The sequence below is a fragment of the Echeneis naucrates genome, chromosome 15 (assembly GCF_900963305.1).
Source record: "Echeneis naucrates chromosome 15, fEcheNa1.1, whole genome shotgun sequence".
Classification (NCBI taxonomy): Eukaryota; Metazoa; Chordata; class Actinopteri; order Carangiformes; family Echeneidae; genus Echeneis; species Echeneis naucrates.
The window spans coordinates 19,654,407-19,679,707 of NC_042525.1; the positions used below are offsets into that span (position 1 = coordinate 19,654,407).

General features: G+C 39.1%; 2 protein-coding genes across 2 annotated transcripts; one reads left to right on the forward strand and one right to left on the reverse strand.

Annotated features, from left to right (window-relative positions):
* Nucleotides 1–3,469: 3,469 nt before the first annotated feature.
* On the reverse strand, nt 3,470–8,234 carry yipf4 (Yip1 domain family, member 4). The gene is made up of 6 exons (XM_029521887.1): nt 8,000–8,234; nt 6,994–7,147; nt 6,431–6,602; nt 5,491–5,568; nt 5,289–5,402; nt 3,470–3,818 (listed from the first exon to the last, which is right to left on the reverse strand). The coding sequence occupies exons 1-6, from the start codon at nt 8,055–8,057 to the stop codon at nt 3,681–3,683; spliced, it is 714 nt and encodes a 237-aa protein (XP_029377747.1). The 5' UTR covers nt 8,058–8,234; the 3' UTR covers nt 3,470–3,680.
* A 649-nt stretch (nt 8,235–8,883) lies between these two features.
* On the forward strand, nt 8,884–22,569 carry exo1 (exonuclease 1). Its single transcript, XM_029521435.1, has 14 exons — nt 8,884–8,919; nt 9,983–10,169; nt 10,271–10,390; nt 12,189–12,312; nt 14,790–14,927; nt 15,250–15,462; nt 16,376–16,563; nt 16,668–16,770; nt 16,848–17,058; nt 17,319–17,499; nt 19,559–20,084; nt 20,205–20,294; nt 20,878–21,071; nt 22,359–22,569. The coding sequence occupies exons 2-14, from the start codon at nt 10,009–10,011 to the stop codon at nt 22,366–22,368; spliced, it is 2,259 nt and encodes a 752-aa protein (XP_029377295.1). The 5' UTR covers nt 8,884–8,919; nt 9,983–10,008; the 3' UTR covers nt 22,369–22,569.
* The last annotated feature ends 2,732 nt before the right edge of the window (nt 22,570–25,301 follow it).

A 25,301-nucleotide genomic window follows, 5' to 3' on the forward strand; every position in this document is an offset into this window, starting at 1 on the left:
CTTCCCGTGGACATCATGAGAAACCATCCTAAGAAGCACATCTCAGTGGATGAGAGGATGGTTGCCACAGAAGCCAGGATTGCCTCCAAGCAATACGTGAAGGTCAAACCAACCAAGTGGGGTTGAAATTCTTTGTGCGAGTTGATGTGAATGGATACACTGTTGACTTGTAAACAACAACATCAGGGAATGGGCTCTCATATGATGTTGTGGGGTCATTTGTAAATAAAGACTCCCAGGAGACTGGATACATAGTGTATTGTGACAACTTTTTCCCAAACCCTTTCCTCTTCTGTATTCTGAGCCAGCAGGGATTTGGGGCCTGTGGGACTTAATGGCAAGGAAGAGTTGGTGTTCCAGCCACCAGCAAATGCCATGAACAAAAGATCCCCAAGAGGCTTCATTCACTGTATCAGGGATGGTGAACTTTTACTTGTGAAGTGTAAGGACACCAGAGAGGTCTCCATCTGTACAAACGTACATCCAGTGTAGTGAAGAGACAGTGCTCTGCAGGCAGACTGCAGAGGGTCGATTTCCCCAGACCAACAGCAGTCTGTGAGTACAAGAAGTACATGGGAGGGGTGGCCACATTAGACCAAATGCTGGGAGCCAAAACCATCCACAGGAGAACCACAAGGTGACCAATTAGTTTTCCCAGCATTTTGTGGACATCACTGTCACCATTAGCTACATAATCCACCAAGAGTTGTGTGCAAGCCAGCAGCAAAGGCCCAAAGCAATTCCAGCAGGGCGTTGCTGCTTTTCTCCTTGGAGTCCCCCTGACCAATTGGCCAGAGACCCCTGATGATGCCTGTTCACATGCCAAGGACAGGGGAAGGCAGAGAGAGCCAGCATGGGGTGGTGGCAATGCATTCTGCAAGAGGAGCACCCTTTGGCCGTGTGCGGTGTGTGATGTGGGGGTCTGTCTGCAGCTGGAGAGGAACAGCTTCAGAGATTATCACATTTAAAAACGCCTTGATCTTGGTTATAAAAACTGGCAGAAGAAGGGAGAACGAAAGGGCCAGGACGGACACTTCTTTTTGGATATATGTAAAATAGGTCAAAGTTCAAATTGTTCTTGAGCGCACAGTAATATTGAATAACTGAGATATTGAAAGGTAAAGTTTTCTTGGGAAAAGAGGCAGAAGCAATCACTCATTCCACATTTTTTGACAGTACTACAGCTGTAAAATCAAAACAGATCGAGGTAGCCTGAATATAATCAATACAATTATGGTAGTCAGAAGGTTAATCTTATCTTCAGTGTTTTGTTTTGTTTTTTTTTGTGTCAGCCGGTTATTCCGGGGTTTTTTGTAAAGGGAATAAGATATAATTTTCCGTCTGATTACAGCTTTCCCAGCTTCCCAATTAGAGACAGAGATAAATTTGTCTTTTTTTTTTTTTTTCCCTAATTAACATGACAAATTCTGGGTCCTTTGGTAATGAAGTGTTAAAGCACAGAGTGGGGAACGGTTTCAGGGTGGATTCTAATTATAATGGGTTGTATACTGGTGTTGATTTATTTATTTATTTTTTGGTGCAATGGAGGGGGGGGGGAGAGGGAGAGAGAGAGATTATTTATTTTTATTTTTATATATATATAAAAATTAGATTAGATTGTCCCACATACTCCTGGACTGTATGTCAAGGACAGTTTCTTTTAGATGTCTGTTTTCATTTTTGAGCCGGTTCACCTCCGGTGTAATGGAGGAGACTTCAGCTGGAATCTGAAACACTCATATTCATTCCTATGGTCAATCGACCTAGACGTACATGTCTTTGGATGGTGGGAGGAAACCGGAGTACCCAGAGAAAACCCACACTAGAATGGAAAGAACATAAAAACTCCACACAGAAAGGACCCAGGACTGGGAATCTAGCCCACAACCTCCTTGTTATGAGGCAACAACAAAAACCATTATGCCTCCCAAAAACGCTAAAAATAAAAGAATAGGATATAATAAAAATGTATGACAGAAAGCCTTTGACAATTTTCACCAAAAGGAAATTACAACAGAAAAGGTCTGTCATCATTTGCTATGCTGTAGCTTTAAACTGGTTTCTGGATAACCAATATTTATGGTCTCTTATTGACAATGTGGAGGGTAGAAATGTAACCTTCCTGGCTTCCTGACCAATTCACTTGAGATTCTACAGGAATTTTAGTGCCAGATATGAACTTAAGTCTCAGTGTAACTGAGACATTCCATTAACAAGAATGGGAAGGACAGCAGGATGGACTGCACATTACAGACCACCTGCTGGTGGAACCAAATGAACAGCATGGTTTCGTTCAGACCCATGAATATACTGTAGTTATTATAAAACTATTTAGTAGTCATTAGCACCTGCATACTCAGCAGTTATTAGTATACTTACTTGGGGATGAACCACATCCGACTTTGGTTTTGAGCTCCGAACGCACCAGTAAAGTTTCACAACTATTGGTAGACAAAGACAGACTCATTGTCTTTCTTGCCCAAGGAGGTCTGATCACATTTTGCAAGGATTATGCATACAAATCATGGGAAATATCGATCACCATCTTCACAACATCCTGACAGAAGAAGCTGCAACTGCAGCAACATCTCATCTAATTGTACTGGAGGACCAAAAGGTTCAGGAGATCCTTTGTCCCTTTAACTGACTGTATAACACATCAGACAAAGGCAGAACCTAATGAAGAGGACTCATTTCAATTAAATAATTATTTACTTAATTACTTAATTGTAATAATATGTATGATAATTATAATAATAATTACATAATTTACTTAATTTATTGATTATTTATTATGAACTCCTTTCATTAATAATAATCCGCTGCCAGACACCTTAATATGTTGTCTGATTTTGGACACAGCTCAAGATAAAGAACATAATGCTGCTACAGAACATATTATTTAGTGTGGCAGTGCACTCACTGTGAAAGTGAGTGCGACAAGAACACATTAACATGGTCATCAAGTTAGTGTGTAGCATAAATCTAGCCTGCTTATTCCATCTCAAGTGCGGTTTAGCATTCAGGAATCTTTATTATGCTTGTGTGACCAGCTGTGTGGACTATAAGTAAGGCAGTAATTAGTAAATATCAGATGTTTCAGTGGCAGAGTGGTATTAATTTCCTGTAATTATTAATCCAATGGTTATGTTCCTCTGTTGTACGAGTAGCAAAACAAGGCATGACATTTAGTAGACAACAGTTCATATCACTGTGACTACTCATAATCAAGCTGCTGTTGAAGTCCTCGAATTATGAAATGGGTCTGTGAAAAATGAAGTGTAAGTGGACATTTCTCATCAAACATTATTAGTGACATTATACTCAATCTCTGTGATGATCTCTTCTCAAATTGCTCCTTTAGCATGAGCAAAAACAAATATTTGCATTATAATATTCAGTGTGACTAAGTAGAACAGTAGTGATTACTGAACTAGGGAGCGAGAGTTGTGCTTACCCAAGTCGGAACTGTACGACCATATGCTTTTTATTGGCCAAAGACAAAAGGGACAAATTATATACATTGATATATATTCCAAGAATCCCCATCATCTACAGAGTAAAAAAAAAAAGAAACACCTTAACACCTTAAAAAAAATATCTTGATCTGGTTTTTGACTTTCATCCCCATGCTCCAGGGTCACTGTCCATTGAAAGGTCCACAGTTTGAACTCATCCCATCAGACACCGGTATATAGTGACAGGAAGTAGATATACAAAAGGAAAATGGGATATATGAGAAGGGGCTTCTTTGTTTTAAACTCATCTCCGGCAAGCAGTGAAGCAGCACTGTAGGCAGCCCAGAAGACTCCAAACAGCTGCAACATGAGAACAGGAAACAGGAAGTATCATTACAAATTTACATGACAAGTATCACAGGGTTCAGAACTGATTTGACCATTATGATGCTCTGGATTTTAATGTCCAAAGTCAAAGAATTGGTCCTAGTGTCCTCATAGTCGTGTACTGCTCGCAGCCATTGCTTGCACCTGTATTTCATAAGTGTATCTGCAGTTGCTGTAGTTTCAGTGGATACATATAACCTAAAGAAAATTCATAGTACTAAGTCATATCGCCCAAACTACCTGTTGGCCAGAGGCTGGTAGAGCCTCCTTCACTGGTGTTCAGCTGATGGGTTGAAGGGAAAAACTTCCTGTTGAACTACAGTTTCATAACTGAACTACTGTGACATTATCAGAGCGCAGACAATAAACATGACAACATGAAGATATGAGGGGGAAAAGTAAACTCCCAGCTTATGATTGATTCAGAGATTCCGCACCCTTCATTTTCATTGCAACCAAAAGGGTTAGAGTTTGTCTACACAGACATAGAAAAATACGAACACTTCCTGCCAGGGGTAAATTGGCTCCATAATATTACTGCACTTAAATCATTAAGTAAAGAAAAAAAAAGTTAGGTCTTTATCCTTTATGACCTACCATAGTACATCTCCCTGAGCACATTTTTACATTTTTATATGCTGTGGTGCAATTTTTTGGGGGGATATTAATTTGCAATACGTGAATACAACCCTTATAGTCCACATGTTGATAACGTATAGATTTATGTTCAATAAGTTGCTAGAAAGTGCAATAAACCACAGAAAAAATTGACACATCTTTTGCAAAATACAGAGATGTATGTGATGACGTGTAGTCCAACGTAGGAGACCCTGTGGCATTGAAAAATTCATATTTTCTGTCTTTCTTTCATATCCTGCTTACAGGTCCTGCATCACAAGACATCAACAGCTCTGCAGCTTTGTGGCAGGGAGAGAGAGAGATGTGCCAAATTGGTCTCTTTAAAGTGAGAATGTTCATGAATATCCAGGATCAACTGATTGTGATTTATTTTATTTTATTTTATTATTTTTATAAATACCACAATATGTAGTATAACATCATATCTCTACCAGACATGCATGAATGAATTGTCTTAATTGATCAACTGTCATTTAGGAAATCATCAGAACTTTATAACACATCAAAGTCCAGTCCAAATACCAAAATATAGAATATTATTGGTAGGGGATTGTCAGTATTGTGCATTTCATGTTTTGTTTTTAATGATACAGATGTAATATCAAATAATTAAATTCTACTAAATTATTTTTAAGGAATAACTGAGGCTGTTTAATTTGGTCCAGTGTTCAATAAAGCATGAGAGTGAAATGATGATTTGGGTTGAGGTTCAGGTTGCAGCCTCCTGTCACATTGTTATCCACTTGAAATTTTCATTTATCAGCAACATGACAAATAAAAGACTGTGTGGGGTCTTTTACTCACTTTGATTAGTGTAGAGACCACTTCAAACCCTCCAATCACTAAAAGTAGAGGGACTATGACAATGAGTGGGAGGAGAGAATATCCAATCACTCCAAGAACTTGGCCATAGGAAACCTACGGTAAAAAACAATAGATCACACAGTGTTTACATTCTGTTGTTGTTGTTCTGAGCTACTGAGGAAGGGGAATAAGCTGCACTCACTTCACCGCCAAGCACCCGGGCCAGCAGGAAGATAGTTAGTGATCCGAAAATCCAAATGGTGATAATCCAAGACACGACCTGTGACACAATAGCAGAATTTACGTTCAACACAACAATAACTTGCCATTGATAACATGCCATGAACATAATGTATCATTTAAATCCCATGAATATGTCTACATTCTTATGTATGTATGAATAAATATTCTGGTATTTTCATTTTTAATTTCAGTTAATTCAACTAAAATGCATTTGACCCTCATACACACTGTTTTCAATTATTTCATCTTCTAGCTTTATCCCAGACTGATCAGGTAACAAATGCCCCTGACATACCTGCAAACTTTTTCCATTACAGGAACTCAACAAGTAGAACACGTGTATCTATTATCACAAGTCTGTTTCTGATCTGTGTCCATTCTGTGGATCTGTCCGTAAGACTTAATCTGGGATATGACTGAGAGAATGTTCCAGTTACATTAAGGTAATTACCACCGGTGCACTCATAAAAATCATTATCAAGACACAAATAACTTAAACAGAGAAAGCGTAAAAGTGGATCTGCGGGGACCAGGACAACAAATACTGAAAATCTGGGGGTGAAAAAAGAAAAAAGATAAATTGCAGGTACCAATATAAAAGGGTAAATAAAAATTTAAAAGCAGGCATTTTTGACTTGCTGGATGATGCGCAGACAACTGATTATCAACTTGAACAGTGTTCTGAAATTACGTAGAAACCACATGGCAAAAAGAAATTTAGCATTCCCTTTTCTCACTGTTGACTGTTCCAGAAACATCTTTAAATGCTACCTATATACAAGTGTTTCTCATAAAAATCCAAAATCTGAGCAGCTTGTAAAATACAGCAGACAAGCAAGGTAAATCTGAGAAGCACGAAAAGTGTGCAAACACTGTTGTGTTTCCTATTTCATGCTCACCCTGAACTGCCCATAGATGGATATCATTGAGAAGAGCAACACCACAGCCAGAGGGCCCCAGAAGTCCGGGTTGTCTCTGACCACCTGACGGTTGTAACCCAGTGATGGCATCGGCATCAGTACACATCGAATCTTGTAATAGATGTCTTTCAGGTCAATATCCAACTCCTCCCTGCTCACACACACAAGACATTACTATCATATACACTGGATTGTATCTGTTCACATAAATACTGTATTAAATTGCACCAAGTAAGATTAAATCATCATATTTGTAAGTAATGCCACCACAATAATGTATACTCATCAATACAGCCTCTCAGATGGTGCAAGGGTCTGATGTATATTACCATACACGGTAATACAGCTGTACTGCTGGTGTGTAGATACGCAATCAGTAGTGCTGGTCTATGAGCTGTTGATTGATACAGGCAGAGCCACCTACCACTTGCCACTAGAGAGACTTGAAGCATCAATCAGGAACAGGACACTGAAAAATCAGCTAAATAATCTTGGTCACGTTAACCAACAGTCCTGTTTGTACAGAAAAAGCCTAAACTCACAGAAGAGGTTTGCTTTCTTCACTGTCATCTTCCTCCACCTCCAACAGCCAGCCGTAGCCTCGCTGCCTCAGAAAGGTGGTGGCGTATGGATCTTTACCGCTGTCGCTGCCCATGTTTAGTTTAATGTCTGGAGCACTGATGGTGCCGCTGAACTCTGTGGGGGATATCTTCATTTCAAATTCTTTCATCTCGTATTTTGGATTCATGATACATCTGTTGTAATCTTTCAAATCCAGTCCATTACTATTTAGCACCTTACCAAGAGTACACAATGAATTTTTTATGTATATATCCAATGTATCGTTGGTCACATCTAATAGTTTTGTTCAAACAATTGTTCCCTTCTCTACATGTTAATAATATCAACTAACTTTATTACATAGTAATACTGTACAGTTTATATTCAGTACAAGTTTTTAATGGTTATTGAGTTCTATTTGTTTCTTTACGTTTCAGTTTTATATTTTCTATGTTTCAGTTTCTATTGTGTTTATTCACTTATTTTCCTTTGCTATCAGTAAAGCATTAAATCACTTTGTTATATAATGTAATCTGGCTTTCCTCCATCACAGAATAATGTGATAAGGTGGACACTTTCTGAGTAAACAATGTAGACTAATGCTAACTGTATAATGATGAAGACAACTTAGTCAATGTCTGTGTGCCTTGGACGGTTAGTTTTATTCTAACGGTTTGGTAACGTGGACAATACTCTTGATGAAATAAAGCCTCCAGGTTTATAGTGGTGTTTATTTGCTACGTTCTTTGGAAAATTCGTACTGGTACTCTCGTTAGTTAGCGCAACTTAATGATGGCTTAGATATGTCCTAATGTAGGGTTACAGTAGTTATTCCAAATACCACCATGTGCTATTCACACTTCTGAATGACTGCATTCACGACCAAGATATTTGAGTGTGTGACAGCTACAATAAAGCACGTTAACGTCGCAGTGTTCGGCTGTGCTAAGGCCCGCTAGCTGTAGAGTTATGCTAGCATTAGCCTACCTTCAGCCTCAGTCGAAGAGACGAACGTGAAATCTCCGTTGTTGGGAGAGAACTGCATCTTGATTAACAATCACTGCCACCGGGCTCAGTTCCACAGCATTGGCATTGAAATCAGTTGTCAGTAGATGTAATGGGAAGCTTAAGGAACGCTGTCATTAGATCACAGTTCATCGGTTATACTATTATTTTGTTTTTTGTCTACCTGTCACTGACGCAGCCAGAAGCAGGAAATACAGAGCATTCTGGGTAATGAGACACGTCTTATGATGTATTTGGAGCATCACATAAAGCTGGGATATTGGAAAATCTCTCTTACAAGGGCTAGATCTTTGATATGAGTCTTTACTTAAACAAATGCATAGGTGCGTGTTTGTGAATAAATATTTAAATACTGAGATCAATGACACTTCATGGCTAAAATCAGTGAAAGAGTGTTTAGTAGTTTCAAATTTTATTCAAAGAATTGCACGTTCGTGGTCCATACATTCCGTACATGGATACCAGAGTTTTTACCTAACACAGTGTTTTGTTATGCATTGGTTGGCTTGTTGGAAATACAATTATAATACACAGTTGTTCTTTACCGTTTGAAATAAAGTATAGCGTTCCTATTTCACGTTACTTAGCTTCATGTTTGCAATATTCATTGCCGCATGTTCATGCAAGATATCCCAGCAGTTTGTAGCGCAGTCACCAGTTCTTGCGATAATTCCATGAGAGCCACCTGACAACGTCAACATCTTGTAGGAGCCACGTGGTACAAACCACTGTTCCGTTCTCTGCTAACCCCGCCCCCTCTCCACTTCAGACCAATAGCAGCGCCTCATAGTGACCCAAGTCTTTTGCCGCTAAAACCAAATTGGCTCCATTGTTAGCCTGATTGAGCTGCCTGTATGAGACGATACAACCATAGGAGATAAGTAAGTACAATGAGTTTGGCTTACACTACATTATTTGTCCGCGTTGCGTTGGTGTGTGTGTTAAACTTTTCAGTCACAGTGCACACGAACAATTGCTTTTCTTCCTTACGTTTCATGAGATAAAGGTACTTTCAAAATTGTCTTCAGCTGTTAGCATTTAAAGGCAACGTTAGTGTGGTGGTTACTGTAGACAACTGTCTATTTAATACATATTCTAATGGTGACTTACCTACTAATAGTCATACATCAATAACTTTTGTCGCGTTAATGTCACGTTAACGTTAACTTGATCTGTGGATGAACGGAGATTTCATGTGTTCAGCGTTGCCAGGTAGGGAATTTAGGATGATCGCATTTTGAAGGATCCATCGAAACCAAAATAATAAGCCTACTGGTACGCTAATATAGTTACATCAAGTCGATTACGTCTTACAAGCACTCACGGCTTTGTGGTGTCGGTACAGAATCGATTCACTGCACCACAGCAACCCCATTAGGTTGCACTCAGGTGTCCCCCATAAACAATTGAAAAGTGGGAACTAATACGTCAAATCGAGACGTTTGGGAGTAGACATAGCGGGTTACATTTATTTTTTTTTTTCCGTACAGACACAGTGTGACAAGAAATTGTGCAAATCTTGCTTGTTGCTCTGAAAGAAACGTCACTTGTTTGTCTATAACTCAACAAAGCATGATTGCCTGGAAACGTGTCACATGGGAAACTCCGATCGACTGTGGCAGACTGACACGGCCATGGGATGGTCAAATTGTCATACGCCTGGCAGCTCTGGATGTGTTTGAGCCGGTAGCTTGAGGTACATCATTTGCGTATGGTCCAACCCCAAAATATAGACCATTGGAAAAGAAAAGTGTTAGAGAGACATTTAAAAGACTATACCACTCCGCTTGCTGGGGAGAGTGACCAGCTGAGGGTTAAGACAGTGAAGGCCTCTCACTGCCCATAATATTTCCCTCTGAGATGCTCACATCCACTCACCACATTTACTCTGTCTGAAGTTTCAGACAGTTACTTATTTTTATGTTTATGTGACACAATTTTAAGTTAGCAGAGACTCACACCACCTGAAAATGGGAATCAGTGGACTGCTACAGTTCATCAAAGAAGCAGCGGAACCCATCAGTGTGAAGAAATACAAAGGCCAGACTGTGGCTGTGGACACGTACTGCTGGCTGCATAAAGGGGCATTTTCATGTGCTGAGAAGCTTGCAAAAGGAGAACCAACGGATCAGTAGGCTTTTTAATCTTTTTTATTTTTGTTCTCTGATTTATATATGTATTTACTTTCTAATCTGATCCCAAACTGAGACATTTTAATTTGTCCAAACCCAGGTATGTATGGTACTGCATGAAATTTGTGGACATGCTGTTGACCTTCGGTGTCAAACCTGTGCTGGTTTTTGACGGCTGCAATCTGCCTTCCAAAAAAGAGGTGGAGAGGTCCCGCAGAGAGTGAGTATTTACCTTGATTGTTGATAAATAAAAAAATTTTGGCTGCAAGACACACATCCTGTAAATATAGCTTAACATACTGTTGGATATATGGGTAATGTAAATGGCTAAAAAGACAAGTCAAATGTAATTGCCAGCTTGTGTGAAATTAAAATATACAATACTAATATAAGGCAACCTATGTTTCTGAAGTTGACATTGGATTCCTTCAGAGCTATTATTCTTAAAATTGGATTTGAATTAAATCAAAAAGTCATTTTCTGTAATTTCCAATGAAGATACATTGGTGAGAACTGCTTTACATTGTTAATGAAGGACAAAAATACAGATGTAAAGTTTCATGAATCCAGCCATCCTATATTTACTGAAAAAGAGAGCGGCTCATTTGAATTTGGGGGAAAAAACAAAAACAAATGTTTATAAATATAACAGGATATATATCCACCTCCTGTCATTTATCCTTCTGTTTCAAAAACACACAGATAAAATGTGAAATTTTCAGTCATATTTAGCAATGGTGATTAATCCAAACCTAACCTGTGATTAATCAAATAAAGAATTTTTATTGTTTGACAGCCCCAGTAAATACTAAATAATCTTAATGAGGCTAAATGCAACCCTAACCCCCGAACTGTGTTCAGCAGCCTCGTCACGTGTTAATTCTAAGGCAACAAAATGAATGGTCATCTGTCTCTCCAGCACAATAACAATCTACTTATATTTAGCAGGTGTGCTGTGTACTCTATTCACACTCTTAGTTTAATGTGTTAGCTGGGTAACATTAGCTGATGGGAGACTGAGTAGTTCAGATTTCAGGGGATAATGTTAAGTATTGAATGAACTGAAATTATGAACTTCTGATGGTGTATAGTGAAACCTCAGAAGATATAATCCTCCTGAGACATAAGCATCTGCTCCAGATTTGCTTACGTTTCACTCAAAACTGCACATGTGACCTAAAGGTGGTGCTAGAGGAAACGCTATGCGTGTTTGATGTGGAGGAATTATCAAGGTCATTAGGATTGATCGTCTGTAGAATATAAATTTAATGACCATCCATCCAGTACTATATATTAGTCTGCAGTTAAATGGTGGAGGTCAGGCTGACAGGCGGACTTTCCATTAAAAGTTAATTATGAAAAGATAAAAAAAAAGACTGTAACTGAGAGATTAATAATAAAACTTAAAAAAATCTAATTAACACAATCAATAATGATGTGCCATACATATGCCATATAGCAGAACATGAAAGTCTTTCAGTGAAGTCTTGCAATAATTAAAATTAGGTATTAATTATTTTTGCATGTCATTATCAGTGGAGGTAAAAGCAAAAATGTATTTATTTATATTGGTTGTTGCTGTCTGGCCTGAAAATCAGAAATTGTTGTCACTTTGATGAACATCAGTCACAGTTCATGACCATACAATACATAAAACCTGGTAATTTATAGGCTTCACTGACTTTTTACTTAACATTCTTTTCTGAGAAGTAACTGATACCAAACACAACAATGCAGTGGTTTCAAGCTTGGTATCAAACACGCCCAGACAATGCTTGGTTTGTTTGAAAGACTACATTCCAAAACATCAACACAACAATAGTATTAATGTTGGAAGTACTGGAATGCAAAGACTTGCAGACAAGGTGAGTCCAAACACACACAAATAAATGCTTCAGCAACAAGGACCAAAAGCCATCCAAACAATCCTTAACAAGGAACCTGAGTTGCATTTAATTAAATAAAGCACCTCACAGCACTATGACTGTATTTAATGTTTAATTTATGCACCTTTTCAGGCGCAGAGAAGTGAACCTTCAAAAAGGTCGACAGTTGCTACGTGAAGGAAAGTTGTCTGAAGCCAGAGACTGTTTTGCACGCTGTGTCAACATCACACCTGCCATGGCACACAATGTTATAAAGGTAATATCACACTTTGTCTCAATTTTACCACATACTACAAAAGGTTTTGTGTTGCTGTCCCCCCCCCCCTTGATGATGGCGCCTTTTCCTACAGAAAAATGGAGGGAAACAAGAGTTGCTGGGCTTGGTGGGTTCAGGACTGATTTCCAGATAAAGTATGTTAGGCTTGCATATGCACCATGTGCGTTGACAGAAAACAGACAGAATACCAACTTGTATGATTTAGGTGATGCACTACTACTGACTGCCATCTACATACAGTACATATGAAGATTCAGAGTGTCAGAACCAAAAACCCAGAACTCATAGACCTATTAACAGGTGCAACTCCCATTCTCTGTCATACCTCCAGACAATATGCAAAACTTGGATGACAGAGGTGGAGATGCCCAGTTCACACCTGAACCTGTAAACTGGTAACATGGTATCTAAAATCCAGCTAGCCTCAGCTAGTCTGTAACAGGGTACATGAGATTCTGCTCATGTGTCTCACAGTGTGAAAGATAGAACATGGGCTGACTCTAGGGAGATGCTCCCCTGTCATCGAAAAAAAGCTGCTAAAATGACTCCATAGCCATTAAAATTCAAACTTTAGAATTTCTGGCAACAGAGATGATACAATGCAGCCCAACTTATGTTCAATGAAACTCCTCATCTTGCAAAAATTGTTCACATGCCTGAGAGATTCAGAAGTTCCAAAACACTTCTTTAACTTATCTGTGGGTTGCATTTTTTTTCCCCCACCCACAGTCTACGATAACTATTTTTGTGAGCCATGATATACAGGTAACTGACATTTATTGACTACTTTTCACATTTCTCCAAATAATCACATGATCACAGCAAAAGTAGAGTGGCTCTCCATAGGTTATTAATATCTGACTTTTGCTATCCGTAGCTCTAGAGCTAGATAACATTTTCCCCATTTGTCAACCAACGTTAGCCAGGTAGTATTGCCAGTAGCTATCTGTCAATCTGATACAGTAATGACATTTTGAGGGCTTAATTTGTTGGTTAAAATATGTGATTTTTGGACTTATCCCTCAAAGCTCAAACAGTAGCAAATGAATCCATGACTGTTCTTCAAATTTAGTTTACGCGATCCTGCAAGTTAAGAAATCTGACTGATTCAGCTTTTTAGGTTGTTGGAGTTTGGTCTAGACCTGCTCTATATGTAAAGTGCCTTGATGTAACTTTGTTATGATTTGGCGCTATACAAATAAATCTGATTTGATTTGATTTGGATATATTTTTTTGTGGAATAATTGATCCCTAGCCTCTATGGAGTTGATGAAATTCACTTTATTATCAGCTCTGCCCTAACCATCTCTCTCCCAACCAATAGGTACTAGAAGTACTAGCCAATCAGAGATGTTTATATAAAAAAAAAAAAATCAATTTAACCCTTTTTTTTTTTTTTTTTTCCCCTTTTCTTCCTGGTGCCAATTTGGGCAGGAGTGTACCAGAGCTCAGCTCTAGTCCACAACATACCTTGCAGGAGCCACCATCTCCTTCAGTAGGACATAATCATGCATGACTTATTTTTCATCCCCTGATAAAACTTGCATTAAATTATCTGACGTCATAATGTATGATTTGCATTCTAATGGAGGGAGGGTATCTAGTCAAGTTTTGGCACCTGTGTTCACAGTCACAGGCTTCTAAAGTTTTCTGAGATTCAGTGTGTTAACTCCATGTTTCAATAGCATACTCCACATTTGTGTTCTAGATGAGCATATTTAGAGCTTTGCTTTAGACCGCTTGCTTTGACCACCCCCCACCCAAGATCAAAGGCTACTATGTTTAAACAGGTTTGAAATGGGTGCATTTGAAGAGACCATAGAGGTATACTATTCTGAGAATGGGGGATGAGGCTTAATGTGAACACACATCTATTGATTCATTGCTTGTCAACTAGTCTGCATCTGACACACAAGTATGTGACATTATACATTTTTTTTAAGAACTGGTTTAGTCACATACTTTAACAGATACAGTTTAACAGATATCTCAACATTTCCTGCCTGATAAGCACATCTTGGGGCCTCTGTCAAGGATAAAGAGCAGGTATTTTGATTGCACTATAATGTGGTGCTGATGCCACAGCTGGGTACTCTATCCTTTGAAAATGACACTAGAGATATCTTGAATCTTAAAAGGGCTTTCCAGTGTGCATTTCCTCACACAGAAAATACGGTGTACTGTTTTTCCAATCAGTTTTGGCAGTGAGTAAAAAACAATAATAGTGCTACTGCTGATACTCAAGGGACTAAACCAACCTGTCTCAGCTCCCTCATAACAGTTTGCATTTCTAATGCAGTTCTCATGTATGCAAGGGATGAGTGGGATGCATATAATGCCAGGTAGCCTGTTTGTTTTTCTCTCTGAAGCCTTCGTGGTCACTTTCAGTAATGTTGCGTGTTGGAGAAGTTAAGTAAAACAAATGTTTTGTGTGCATGTGTCTTTTCTTGACATAGGCTGCAAGGACAAGAGGGGTGGACTGTTTGGTGGCTCCATATGAGGCTGATGCTCAGTTAGCCTTCCTAACTAAATCTGGTCTGGCCCAGGCTGTCATTACAGAAGACTCTGACCTGCTCGCATTTGGCTGCAAAAAGGTATCTGGTGCTAGAGCTAGTGTTTGTACAGGCTCTGAACTTTAGCACAAAGTGTTTCTTTGGAAGCTGGGTCATTTAACTGTTAGCTCATGCATGCAAATTCGAACTCATTGATCAAACCTCAGACGTACAGTATAGAGATCAATATCCACGAGTGATTCGTCAAACGTGGTTCTGATTATGGTCTGGGAATGTAAGGCAGCCAGTGGAAATGGCATTTCACCAGTGATTTGACTGATGGAAAGCAATAAAGGATTTCTTGTGCGTGCAGCGCTGGATATGTTTACAACAGTTTACAATTGAATTGTCATTCATTGTTCAGGTAATCCTCAAAATGGACAAACAGGGCAATGGCCTAGAGATCGACCAAGATAACCTGGGCCGCTGTCGCACCCTTGGGAACGTTTTCACAGAAGAGAAGTTTCGATACATGTGCATCCTCTCTGGCTGCGACTATCTGGCCTCCCTGTATGGTATCGGCTTGGTGAAGGCTTGCAAGCTGCTTCGGCTAGCCAACGAGCCTGACATCCTCAAGGTAAGAATTCATGGTGTGCATTACTGATTTAGCAAGGGACTCTGCGGTTCCAAAGGTTCCTCATCTTAAAGAAGCATAGATCAATATGATTTAGGCTGCACACCACACTACACTTTCCTAGGGAAAGTATGATTAGGTGGGCCCCAGATAAAACAATCTACTTTGTCACAATGAAAGTATGGCTTCCCATTCAGACATAAAGTGACATTCACCTATAAAGTGATAACACATTCCTCCTGAAAAGCTGAATTTATGCAGCAACAATGCAAAATGAAATTAAACAGCAGAGAAGAAAGATAAACGCGTTTGATTCCTTATCCTGCTTCTTTCCTGGTTCTAGGTAGAAGTGGGACAATCAAAAGTCTGACTGAAGTCACAAATGCTTTTTTCTTCTGAGTTTGTGATGTACCAATATTGTGAGCACTCTGTTATTCAAGTAAATTTATACTTTCTTTGTGATGAAAATCTTAGTGTTCACAGAGCCATAAAATGTATTTCTCATAATACAGATTATCTGCAAAAGCCATTGGTAGTTCTCAGTGACAACGGCTTGATCTGACTGGGGATAAGACAGTAAATCAATTCAACATGCTCTGAACAGAAACTTTGAGTCAGGTCAGAATCATATACAGTAGAAATAGCCAATTTGTTTCCCACTGTACAAATATCAAATGAGAAAGTGTCATAAATACAATGAAGATTATTAATACACACAGACAGACCCCTGCTAAATGTACAATGTGTCAGGGCTGAATCCTTGCTGTACTTGTGTTCATGTTTGTATCAGAAAGTATTCAACAATATAAAGTTTTTAGTTTTAGAATAGGCAAAGAGGAAAAAAAACAGTAGATTGATATTTCATGAAACTGGTAATTAATGTTGCTAAAAGGTTTCTTTATGCTTGATGCACTAGGTCATCAGAAAGATTGGCCAGTACCTGAAGATAAGTCTAGTTGTTCCTGAACAGTACATTGAGGGATTTGTCAGAGCCAACAACACCTTCCTCTATCAGCTCGTCTTCGATCCTGTTAGGAGGAAGGTTGTGCCCCTGAACCCATACCCAGATCACATTGACCCAGCCACCCTCACCTATGCTGGACTGTATCCTTCTGTCCTGTGGTGTTGCCGTTTAACTGCAGTTACAGTAAGCCTACAAATGCGAAAGTCCTGTCTCACTGTTTTATCCTTGATGACCCTGAATCCAGTAATTTTGGAGATGAGAAAGGCTTGCAAATGGCTTTAGGAAACCTTGACATCAACACAATGGACAGGATAGACAACTTCAGCCCAGACAAACCAAGTCCACAGGTAACTTATCAAAAAGTTAATGATGTCCCAATGATAAGGTAACAATTAACAAGATAACAAATTTGCATGCCTTTCAGCTGCTTAAAACTCGCAGTCAACGCTGGAATGACTCACCAACCTCCAATGGGACCAGTATCTGGTGTGGAGAATTTAAGTCAGTCTCTCCTGCCCCACCCTGCTCTGCAGCATCTCCCGACAGGCCTCCCTCCACCAGGGGGAAGGAGAGAGTCATTAGCCAAGAGGACCTCAGGCTGCCTTGCAGAGAACTCCAAGTGAAGAGACCCCATGGTGACTGCTTACCTTTGTGTTTAGATTATGTTTTTAAAACAAATATATCCAGTTTACCTAACTCTGTAATTTCTTATTTGAATCTGTAAGTCTCACAATTGCAACAAAGGAAGGTAATTCAAAGACAACAAATAGAAGAGAATGCTCTCTCTGTATGGATTTTTTTTGACACAAGGGAATAATGGTACACTGATTATGATGACAGACTGTTCAGATGTTGCCATTTCATCAAATCACAGCTGGTTTTTGTTCTCCCTTAGATTCCTGCATATCAGACCTGGGCTTGTTGCAGCAGTACTCCTCCTCCAGTCAGAAGAGATCCAGGTCCAACCAGCATGATGACATGCCCATCTTAACCTGTCCCTCCCGGCCTCGTAACCGTTTTGCCACTCTGCTGCAGAAGAGAAACTGGGAGGGAGATGGGCAGGCTACACACAGCAGGTCATATTATGATTTAGTCATTAATTTCAAGCATTTATCCTTCAGGTTCAAGGGGGCTGCTGGAGCCAATCCCAGCTAACGTTCCCGGGGAGGGTGGAGATGCACCCTGGACAGATGAACAGTTTATCGTAGGGCTGAGAAATTGGGACACACAGACAAACCATCATTCAGGCTCATATTTAGACTTAAGTGTGAGTCTCAAAAATATAGAGCCACCAGTGAATCTAGACATGCGTGTCTTTGGACTGTGGGGGGAAACAAACATGGACAAGGGGAATACTCCCTAGGGAATAAGGCCCTAGGCTAGGAAATCCACAACTTTCTTGCTGCGGGTTTATCTAAATCACTATCTACTAGACACATACAGCAGTATTTAGAAGTTGGGACAGGCTTTATTATCATAAATACCAATAACTCTACACAGACACGTAACTATTGCCTCGAAATACAGCTCAATGCAGGGCTTAATGTATTCCGGCACCGTGCCTGATTTCCGGCAAGTGTCATTGGATTGAGATTTAAAAAGAGATCAATATAAAAAAAAACAAAACTGGGATATAGTCAGAGTTCGCCCACCAATGGAATGAGAGTAACGCAGCTTTCCCTCTCAACCAAACTAACATCACTAGCCAATCAGAAGTATGGTGGGGTGGGTCTGGGAGAACCTGGTTGAGATCCAGCAGCAGGTGATGCTGCATTCTAAACAACTTGGGGGAAAAAAATTAGCTCTGAGTTGTCAAAAATTACAGCATAAAAATAAACATAAATGGCTGCTGCACATATTTTAGTGTCCAGAAAACGGTGTCAATATGCCAAACTTATTGCTTTCCGAGTTGGAATATAAAATTCTCAGTTCTAGTGGTAGTGGTTCTAGTGGTCTAGAGTTTTAGTGAATGCAGCATCCAAACAATTTTTTTTTTTTTTTTAATCGAAGTCACTGTTGGAAATAATGGGGAGTAAATTTGTCAAAATGAAAGTGTTAATCCAAATCTACTCATTTCCATGATTAATATGATGAAAATGTTTACACAATTAGTGCGTCTCAAAATCCCCAAAAAAACAAAACAACCAAAAAAAGAGGTCTCTGTCAATGTATATTGGGCAGTGGGCTAATGCAGTTTGTCCAGCGATGTTGCTGTAAGTTGCTCTCGAAGATGGACGCCGGCAGTGCAGTGCAAAGCCGTAGCAAAGCATTAGTATGCAGGACTGTCCTTTGGTGAGTGCACAAAACCCTGGAGTAATTTACAGTGAAGGATTCAGAAGTGACATATGATTTTTATTTTTATTTTATTTTTTTATTAATTAGTCACAATACTTTGAGAGTAATCCATACTCAAATGAGTTGCGTTTGAGTATTGATGTAATGATGCCATGGAATTGATACCTCCATCACTAGTGGTCAGCTCATTCACAAGCACTGGCCTGGTTTGCAAATATCACGCCACTTCAGGTATCATTGTACATAATAAGCAGTCAGCTCTCCTCTCTGATAAACAAGTAAATAAGTGAGTCTCAGTAACTGGCTAAAAGATGAATAAGAGGGCCACATTAATAAAATTAGTTTGTTTACCCAAGAGTGGTTTCTAAATATGATGTGGTTATTTCTGTTTTTAGAATTTTTTTTTATATATTGCTAATCTGGACACCACATCTGTTCCTTAGTTAAACACATTTATATATTGCCTTTTTACAAGTTTGTTTTTGTTTTGTTTTTGTTTTTTTTACCCGCACAAAAGGACAATGATAATGAATATTAATCTAAATTAATCCATAGCAGCCATTAGATGGCTGGTTCTTGAAACTTCAATCATCCAATCCACAAACACCAAACAAGAGTTAATAGCAGAATAAACTGTTGCTAGAGAAGATTTGGCAAATTTTTCATGGGCACAACCCACATGCGCTGCTGCTCATAACACAAATGCATGTTCCTCAAAAATGTGGTACCAATTAAAAGGGGAAATAAACAGGCTTTCCAATGATATAAGATTTGTTGCCAAGAAGCCAAGACAAACTTTGAATATTTCCCTGATATGTGTGTGCTTATTCCCATGTCTAGATTCTTCAGTAGTCCCATTCTAAGCACTCAGAGGAATCCACCTCACAGTGTAGAGCCCACAGCTGTCAACCTCCTGCAGCATCAGTCTTCTTCCAGCACCCCCACCACTGACAATGATGGTCCCAGTGTTCCATCCGTGGACAGCCACATCACATCTCCATCACCCAGAACCACATCTCCCAATTCAGCCAGTCAGGGTCTCAGACTGTTTGACTGGTCATGTAGCTCATCTACAACAAAACAATCAAAGACACTGAACTCCACCTCTGGTCTTGCTGCCCTGCAGAAATTTCATTTTAAAAGGGAGCATTTAGCCTCCTATACAAAGACATGCATTTCCTCTGAAGATGGATTTCCCACATCTTCACCCCTCTCTGATGGAAACCAAGAGAAGTACGACCACCCAGACTCTTCTCTATCCAATGGTAGTGCTTACGGCTCCCTGTCCCAGCCTAACACTACATCCTGCCATGAAGAGGAAGTCCTTACCTACAGCTGTACCCCTTCCCACAAGACTGCATCATCTGTATGTTACCCTATTTTTAATTGTGTCTCTGTCTCTTGTGGTTCAGTCATTATCAGTTTCTTAAGTAGATGTGCAGATGGATATTTTGGTGTATTTACATATGTACATTTACTTCCTCAGGAAATTATGTCATACAGCGGTACAGAGCCAGAGCAAAGTCCCACACACGCAGGCAAAGTCGAAAAGAAATCCAGCACTCTGAGATCAAATGTGAGTTTGTACCATTCAGTGTATTTCAGGTTTTTGCTTATTTATTCTCATTCTGCTTACTAGACCTACAAACAACAAGGTTAAGACAACTATCTACCAATAATATTGGCTATGTGGGGTCCCATCCTCACCAAACTATAAAATTATGTTGTGGTATAAACTATATAGCCCATAAATCTTTCATCAATCTTTGCTTGTATAGCACTGCTCATAGAAAAAAATTAACACTCAGTGCTTCACATATTATACTCTACTCTGTGTGGGTTGAATTATTAAAATAAAACACTCACCCTGCCAACATGGGCACAAAAAGACTTTGTTAAAGACACCGAGCCAATACTAATATATTATAGATAATAGATTATAGGATAAGTAATAGATGAGTTAATTAAAAAAACAAAAAAAACAACTTGCACAAAATTAACACAGTAAATGGGTTAATAGTAAATATAGGCAATAAATATGTAGCTGCATCATGTTTAATAAAAGGTTTTAATTGATGTAACAGCAGCGCAGCCACGTGAGTATCAACTTTTAATCTTGTCTCCTGAATGTGCTGTTTTGTTTTGTTTTTTGCCTTTAGGTCTCAGGTCTGTCAAAGCTTAAGTCCAACAATCGGGGTCAAGGTGCAAAAGGGCAAATGTGCCCGGCCAGGGCCAGTGGACTGAGGAAGCAGTCTGTGGGGTCTGGGAAGAAAGTCTCCTCTGTCAATAATGAGAACAACCCTGTTGTCCAGGTCACCATCAGCTGCCTGTGGAAGAAATTCAATTTCAAAAAGTAAGAATTGCTCCAGTTCCTGGAGAATAGCTCATCACTTCTTTTACATAAGGTGAATACAGCAAGTATATGGAAGGATGGACTCAACCTGGTTGTTTTTATTAAAAAAAGAAAAAAAGGATAGGTTTATTGGGCAGTTAACTGACACTGAATTCCTCATTTCTAACCCTCCTGACTGAACAAGCTTGAATCATACCTAATGAGCTAATTACACTCGTTCCCTGTGTTTCACTGTATCAAATAACATTTAAGATTTTTCAATTTCACACATCAGTCTCATCTCATGCATTGGCACATTAACAGCTGGAGCAGATGCTTATAATTAGAAAGCTGTTGGAACTAGTCCTCTGTTCCTCAGGTCAATCAACTGTTTGCCCTCTCACCTTCACAAAGTATCAGGACTTAAATCCATCACCTCAGAACAATTTGTTAAGAAAATAAGAAAAATTATTCTTGTTAAATGTCTGAGATCTATGCTTGTTTTGTCAAATAAAAATATATTCCAAAAAAAGAGAACTATTTGTTATTCACTCAGTCAATTGATTTCTCAACATGAGCAGCTGAAAGTTGAAAGTGGCAGATTTCAACGGTCGTGGTAAATTGGGAGGAAATCAATTCTTTATTTTCAGAAAAGCGTCAGAGCTGGTAACTGATGTTTTCACTCGTTAACTAACAGTACTCATGTGTTGGTAGAAAATATGACTACATCTGTGAAGAAGATTTCAGGTTTCAGGTTTTCATGTCCAGATATATATCAGTGTCCTCATTGGTATAATTAATATACAAAGCAATAAGAAATGTAATCCTATCACTGTCCTTACAGTGCAACATTTTAAGTATGATAGATGGAAGTGAGTGGACCTGGACAGACAAAGTTGTATTCTGTTGTGGAGGTTTTTACACCATACATTTCCCTTTGGGCCACTTCTTGTTATAAATGTCTCAAATATGAAATTACTTGCAATGGAACAGTTCCCCACATCCAGTACAGAGCTCTAAAGGTGAACCTTCACTTTGACACCCCAAGACTTTTTTGTAAACATTTAGTTATACTTGATATGTAAATTAAATGTTGTGTTAGCATTTATATAGCATGAACACCAGAGTGTTAATAAATATTTCTTTAATTTAAAGGGCCTTAATTCAGTATTTTCTCATGTAAAAATCAATTACCAGCAGCATGTCATGGTCAGGCCATAAGGTCTGGGATGTTTACTGTGGCTGTGTTTTCCTATTTCTGTAGTTTGGAACTGAACAGCTCTGAAAACTGCTGCTTGTGTCTTTTAGAGACAGCTAGAAGATGATTCCAGTCAAGAAAGGAAGGTGAAGCATGTGTCTCCAGTCACCGACAACCTGCTGACCCGCTCACAGCAGACATACCTCATTACCAGCTTCTGAGATATGCTTTGAATGCTTCATGATCCTGATTATTCTGAGTGATAGTGAAGTTTTTAAACATATGTACATTATGTCAATAATTTTACACCAATTTGTTTTTCTTAAGGTATAGTTTTTTAATAAAGCACCTGTCCTCTTATTATTGTGGCTTTTGATTGAGGTCTGCAGTTTCCTTCACAACAGTTTCAGGACTCAGTGTTAGTGTGTTTGCATCATTGTCTGTTGCTTTAACACACAAGTCAAATAATATGTCATAGTCAGACAACTAAAAATACAATCCAATAATCCAGTTAACCTGTACATGCATGTCTTTGGACAGTGGGAGGAAACCGATGCAGACACGGGGAGAACATACAAACCACACAGGAAGGACCCAAGTTGGGAACCGAACCCTCCTTCTTATTGTGGGGCGACAGCGGTAACCACTACGCTGCCATGCTGCCCTTACTGTCTAGTTAAGACGAAAAATAAATTATTCTGTGTCTAAACATACTGAAATCAGATAAAATTCACAGTTGTCTATAAATAAGTCTAGAAGTGGTTATCAGCTGTAAGTATTTATATTTACTCCAAAAATTACAAGTCAATTTATTTCATAATACTTCTACTCCTGAATCTCAGGGATATATTGGAATCCTATCCTATCATCATCCTTCTCTGAGCTCTACAGTGTGTTGACCTTATCAATAATCTTTGATGTTTGCTGTAGAGTAGATGTGTTCAAAAGGAGATGGCTGTGTATGAAGGGAATTTGCATGACTTATTGCTCAATGCTGCTGTGGGGCAGAATACCTGAGCTCATTCAGATACCAGGCATAGCTCACAGGCTTTCAACCTCTGCAGCATTGAAACATTTCAACAGTTTCTTTCTGTCAGTGGCCTCACCATCTGTCTGTGTAATTCACTTGTGCTCTAATCCATTACTATTACTCATCCCACCAAGATGCACCCCTGAGCTTCACAGCAAATTTTTCACACCAATGACCACATGACTCAAAACTCCTCCTTGATTGTGCAATACTTTGCATTGCTGTAATGCCTTACATTTACCTAATACTGATCTGTATATATTTTTGAATTAATCCTACCTGTCTCTCAGTTTGAACATTTGTGTTTATTTTTATATTCTATTTTAGTTTTCTATCTGTTATAACTTACACTCGCCGGCCACTTTATTAGGTACACCTTGCTAGTAAAAGGTTGGACCCCCTTTTGGCTTCAGAAATGCCTGAATTGTTCATGGCACACATTCAACAAAGTGTTGAAAACATTCCTCAGAGATTATGGTACATATTGACATAATAGCATCACACAGTTGCTTTCAGGTTTTTTAACGCCAAATTCTGACCCTACCATCTGAATGTTGCAGCTGAAATCGAGACTCATCAGACCAGGCAACATTTTTCCATTTTAATTCTATTACCCAGTTTTGGTGAGACTGTGTGAATTGTAGCCTCACTTTCCTGTTCTTAGCTGACAAGAGAGGCACTCGGTGTGGTCTTCTGCTGCTGTAGCCCATCTTCTTCAAGGTTTGATGTGTTGTGCTTTCAGAGATGGTATTCTGCATTCCTTGGTTCTAATGAGTAGTTATTTGAATTAGTATTGGGTAATTGAGCTCTTTAAATAATTTTATAAACAGTTTGGTCTAGATGTGCTCTATGTGTAAAGTGCCTTGATGTGACTTTGTTATGATTTGGTGCGACATAAATGAATCTCATTTGATCTGAGTTGCTCTTGCCTTTCTATCATCTCAAACCAGTCAGCCCATTTTCCTCTGACCTCTCACATCATCAAGGCATTTTTGTCCACACAACTTTTTTTTTTTTTCGGACCATTCTCTATAAAGCCTAGACATGGTTCTGCTGATCCCAGTAGATCTGCAGTGTCTGAAATACTCAGACCAGCCCTTCTGGCACCAACAACCACTCCACAATCAAAGTCACATAAATTCCCTTTCTTCCCCGTTCTGATGCTCACTTTGAACTTCAGCAAGTTGTCTACATGCCTAAATGCATTGAGTTGTAGCCATGTGTTTGCCTGATTAGCTATTTGTGTTAACAAGCGATTGCATAGGTGGACCTAATAAAGTGGTGAGTGTATGTGTGTACATAATCCCGTCTGGCAATATTTCTATTTCAATTCTGGAATTTCCCCTGGGGAGTGGTAAAGTATTTGTCATTCTGATTTGGATTCTGATAAATCTATGGTTGCTATTCTGAGCAGATGTTATGAGTAGTCTTTTATGTGCAGGCCAACAGAAATGTGGTATATAAACATATGATAAGAATGAATTTGATATCTGATGGCAGTTCCTGTTGTACCTGTGGAGATGTGACAGATTATGGTTGGGATAGGGTTAGGATTCAGGTAATGTCATCAGTGACATACAGTGACTGGAATGTCCACTGACACTGTAACTAGTGCCTTCCTCACATGAAGCTCTGCAGTGTTTATATGATAGAATGCATGTGTGTGAAACAGTGAGGATTTAAACATCCACTCTGCTCAACAATTTGAAAAGAATGCTGTCTGACAGCATTCCCCGAACAGGAGCAAAGAACAGACTATATCAGGATGTATCACACACCTCTGTACTACTACAGTATCTAATTCAAGCAACCCTGAGTCAATCACACACATTGAGTGCATTATTATATAACACTCGCTGGCAAAACCAAAAATCAACGGCTGACTGCTGTACATGCCGCAGAGCGATTAGGCATCTTGATTCGCAATCATTGTGATGTTTGAATAATTTGTTGCTGACACAAAGAAAGCGAACAATGGGTTTCTGTGCAGAAGAAACACATTGAAGAATTTTGAAGAATTGAG

Bases quoted from the DNA above. Each gene is read 5' to 3' on its own strand.
- yipf4 (XM_029521887.1), bottom strand. From the start codon at position 8,057: ATGCAGTTCTCTCCCAACAACGGAGATTTCACGTTCGTCTCTTCGACT. The intron at 5,569-6,430 runs GTGAGCATGAAA...ATTGTGTCACAG, and splicing joins CCATCTATGGGCAGTTCAGG to GTCGTGTCTTGGATTATCAC. The intron at 5,403-5,490 runs GTGAGTGCAGCT...TTTTTACCGTAG, and splicing joins CCCGGGTGCTTGGCGGTGAA to GTTTCCTATGGCCAAGTTCT.
- exo1 (XM_029521435.1), top strand. From the start codon at position 10,009: ATGGGAATCAGTGGACTGCTACAGTTCATCAAAGAAGCAGCGGAACCC. The intron at 10,391-12,188 runs GTGAGTATTTAC...GCACCTTTTCAG, and splicing joins GTGGAGAGGTCCCGCAGAGA to GCGCAGAGAAGTGAACCTTC. The intron at 16,771-16,847 runs GTAACTTATCAA...CATGCCTTTCAG, and splicing joins CAGACAAACCAAGTCCACAG to CTGCTTAAAACTCGCAGTCA.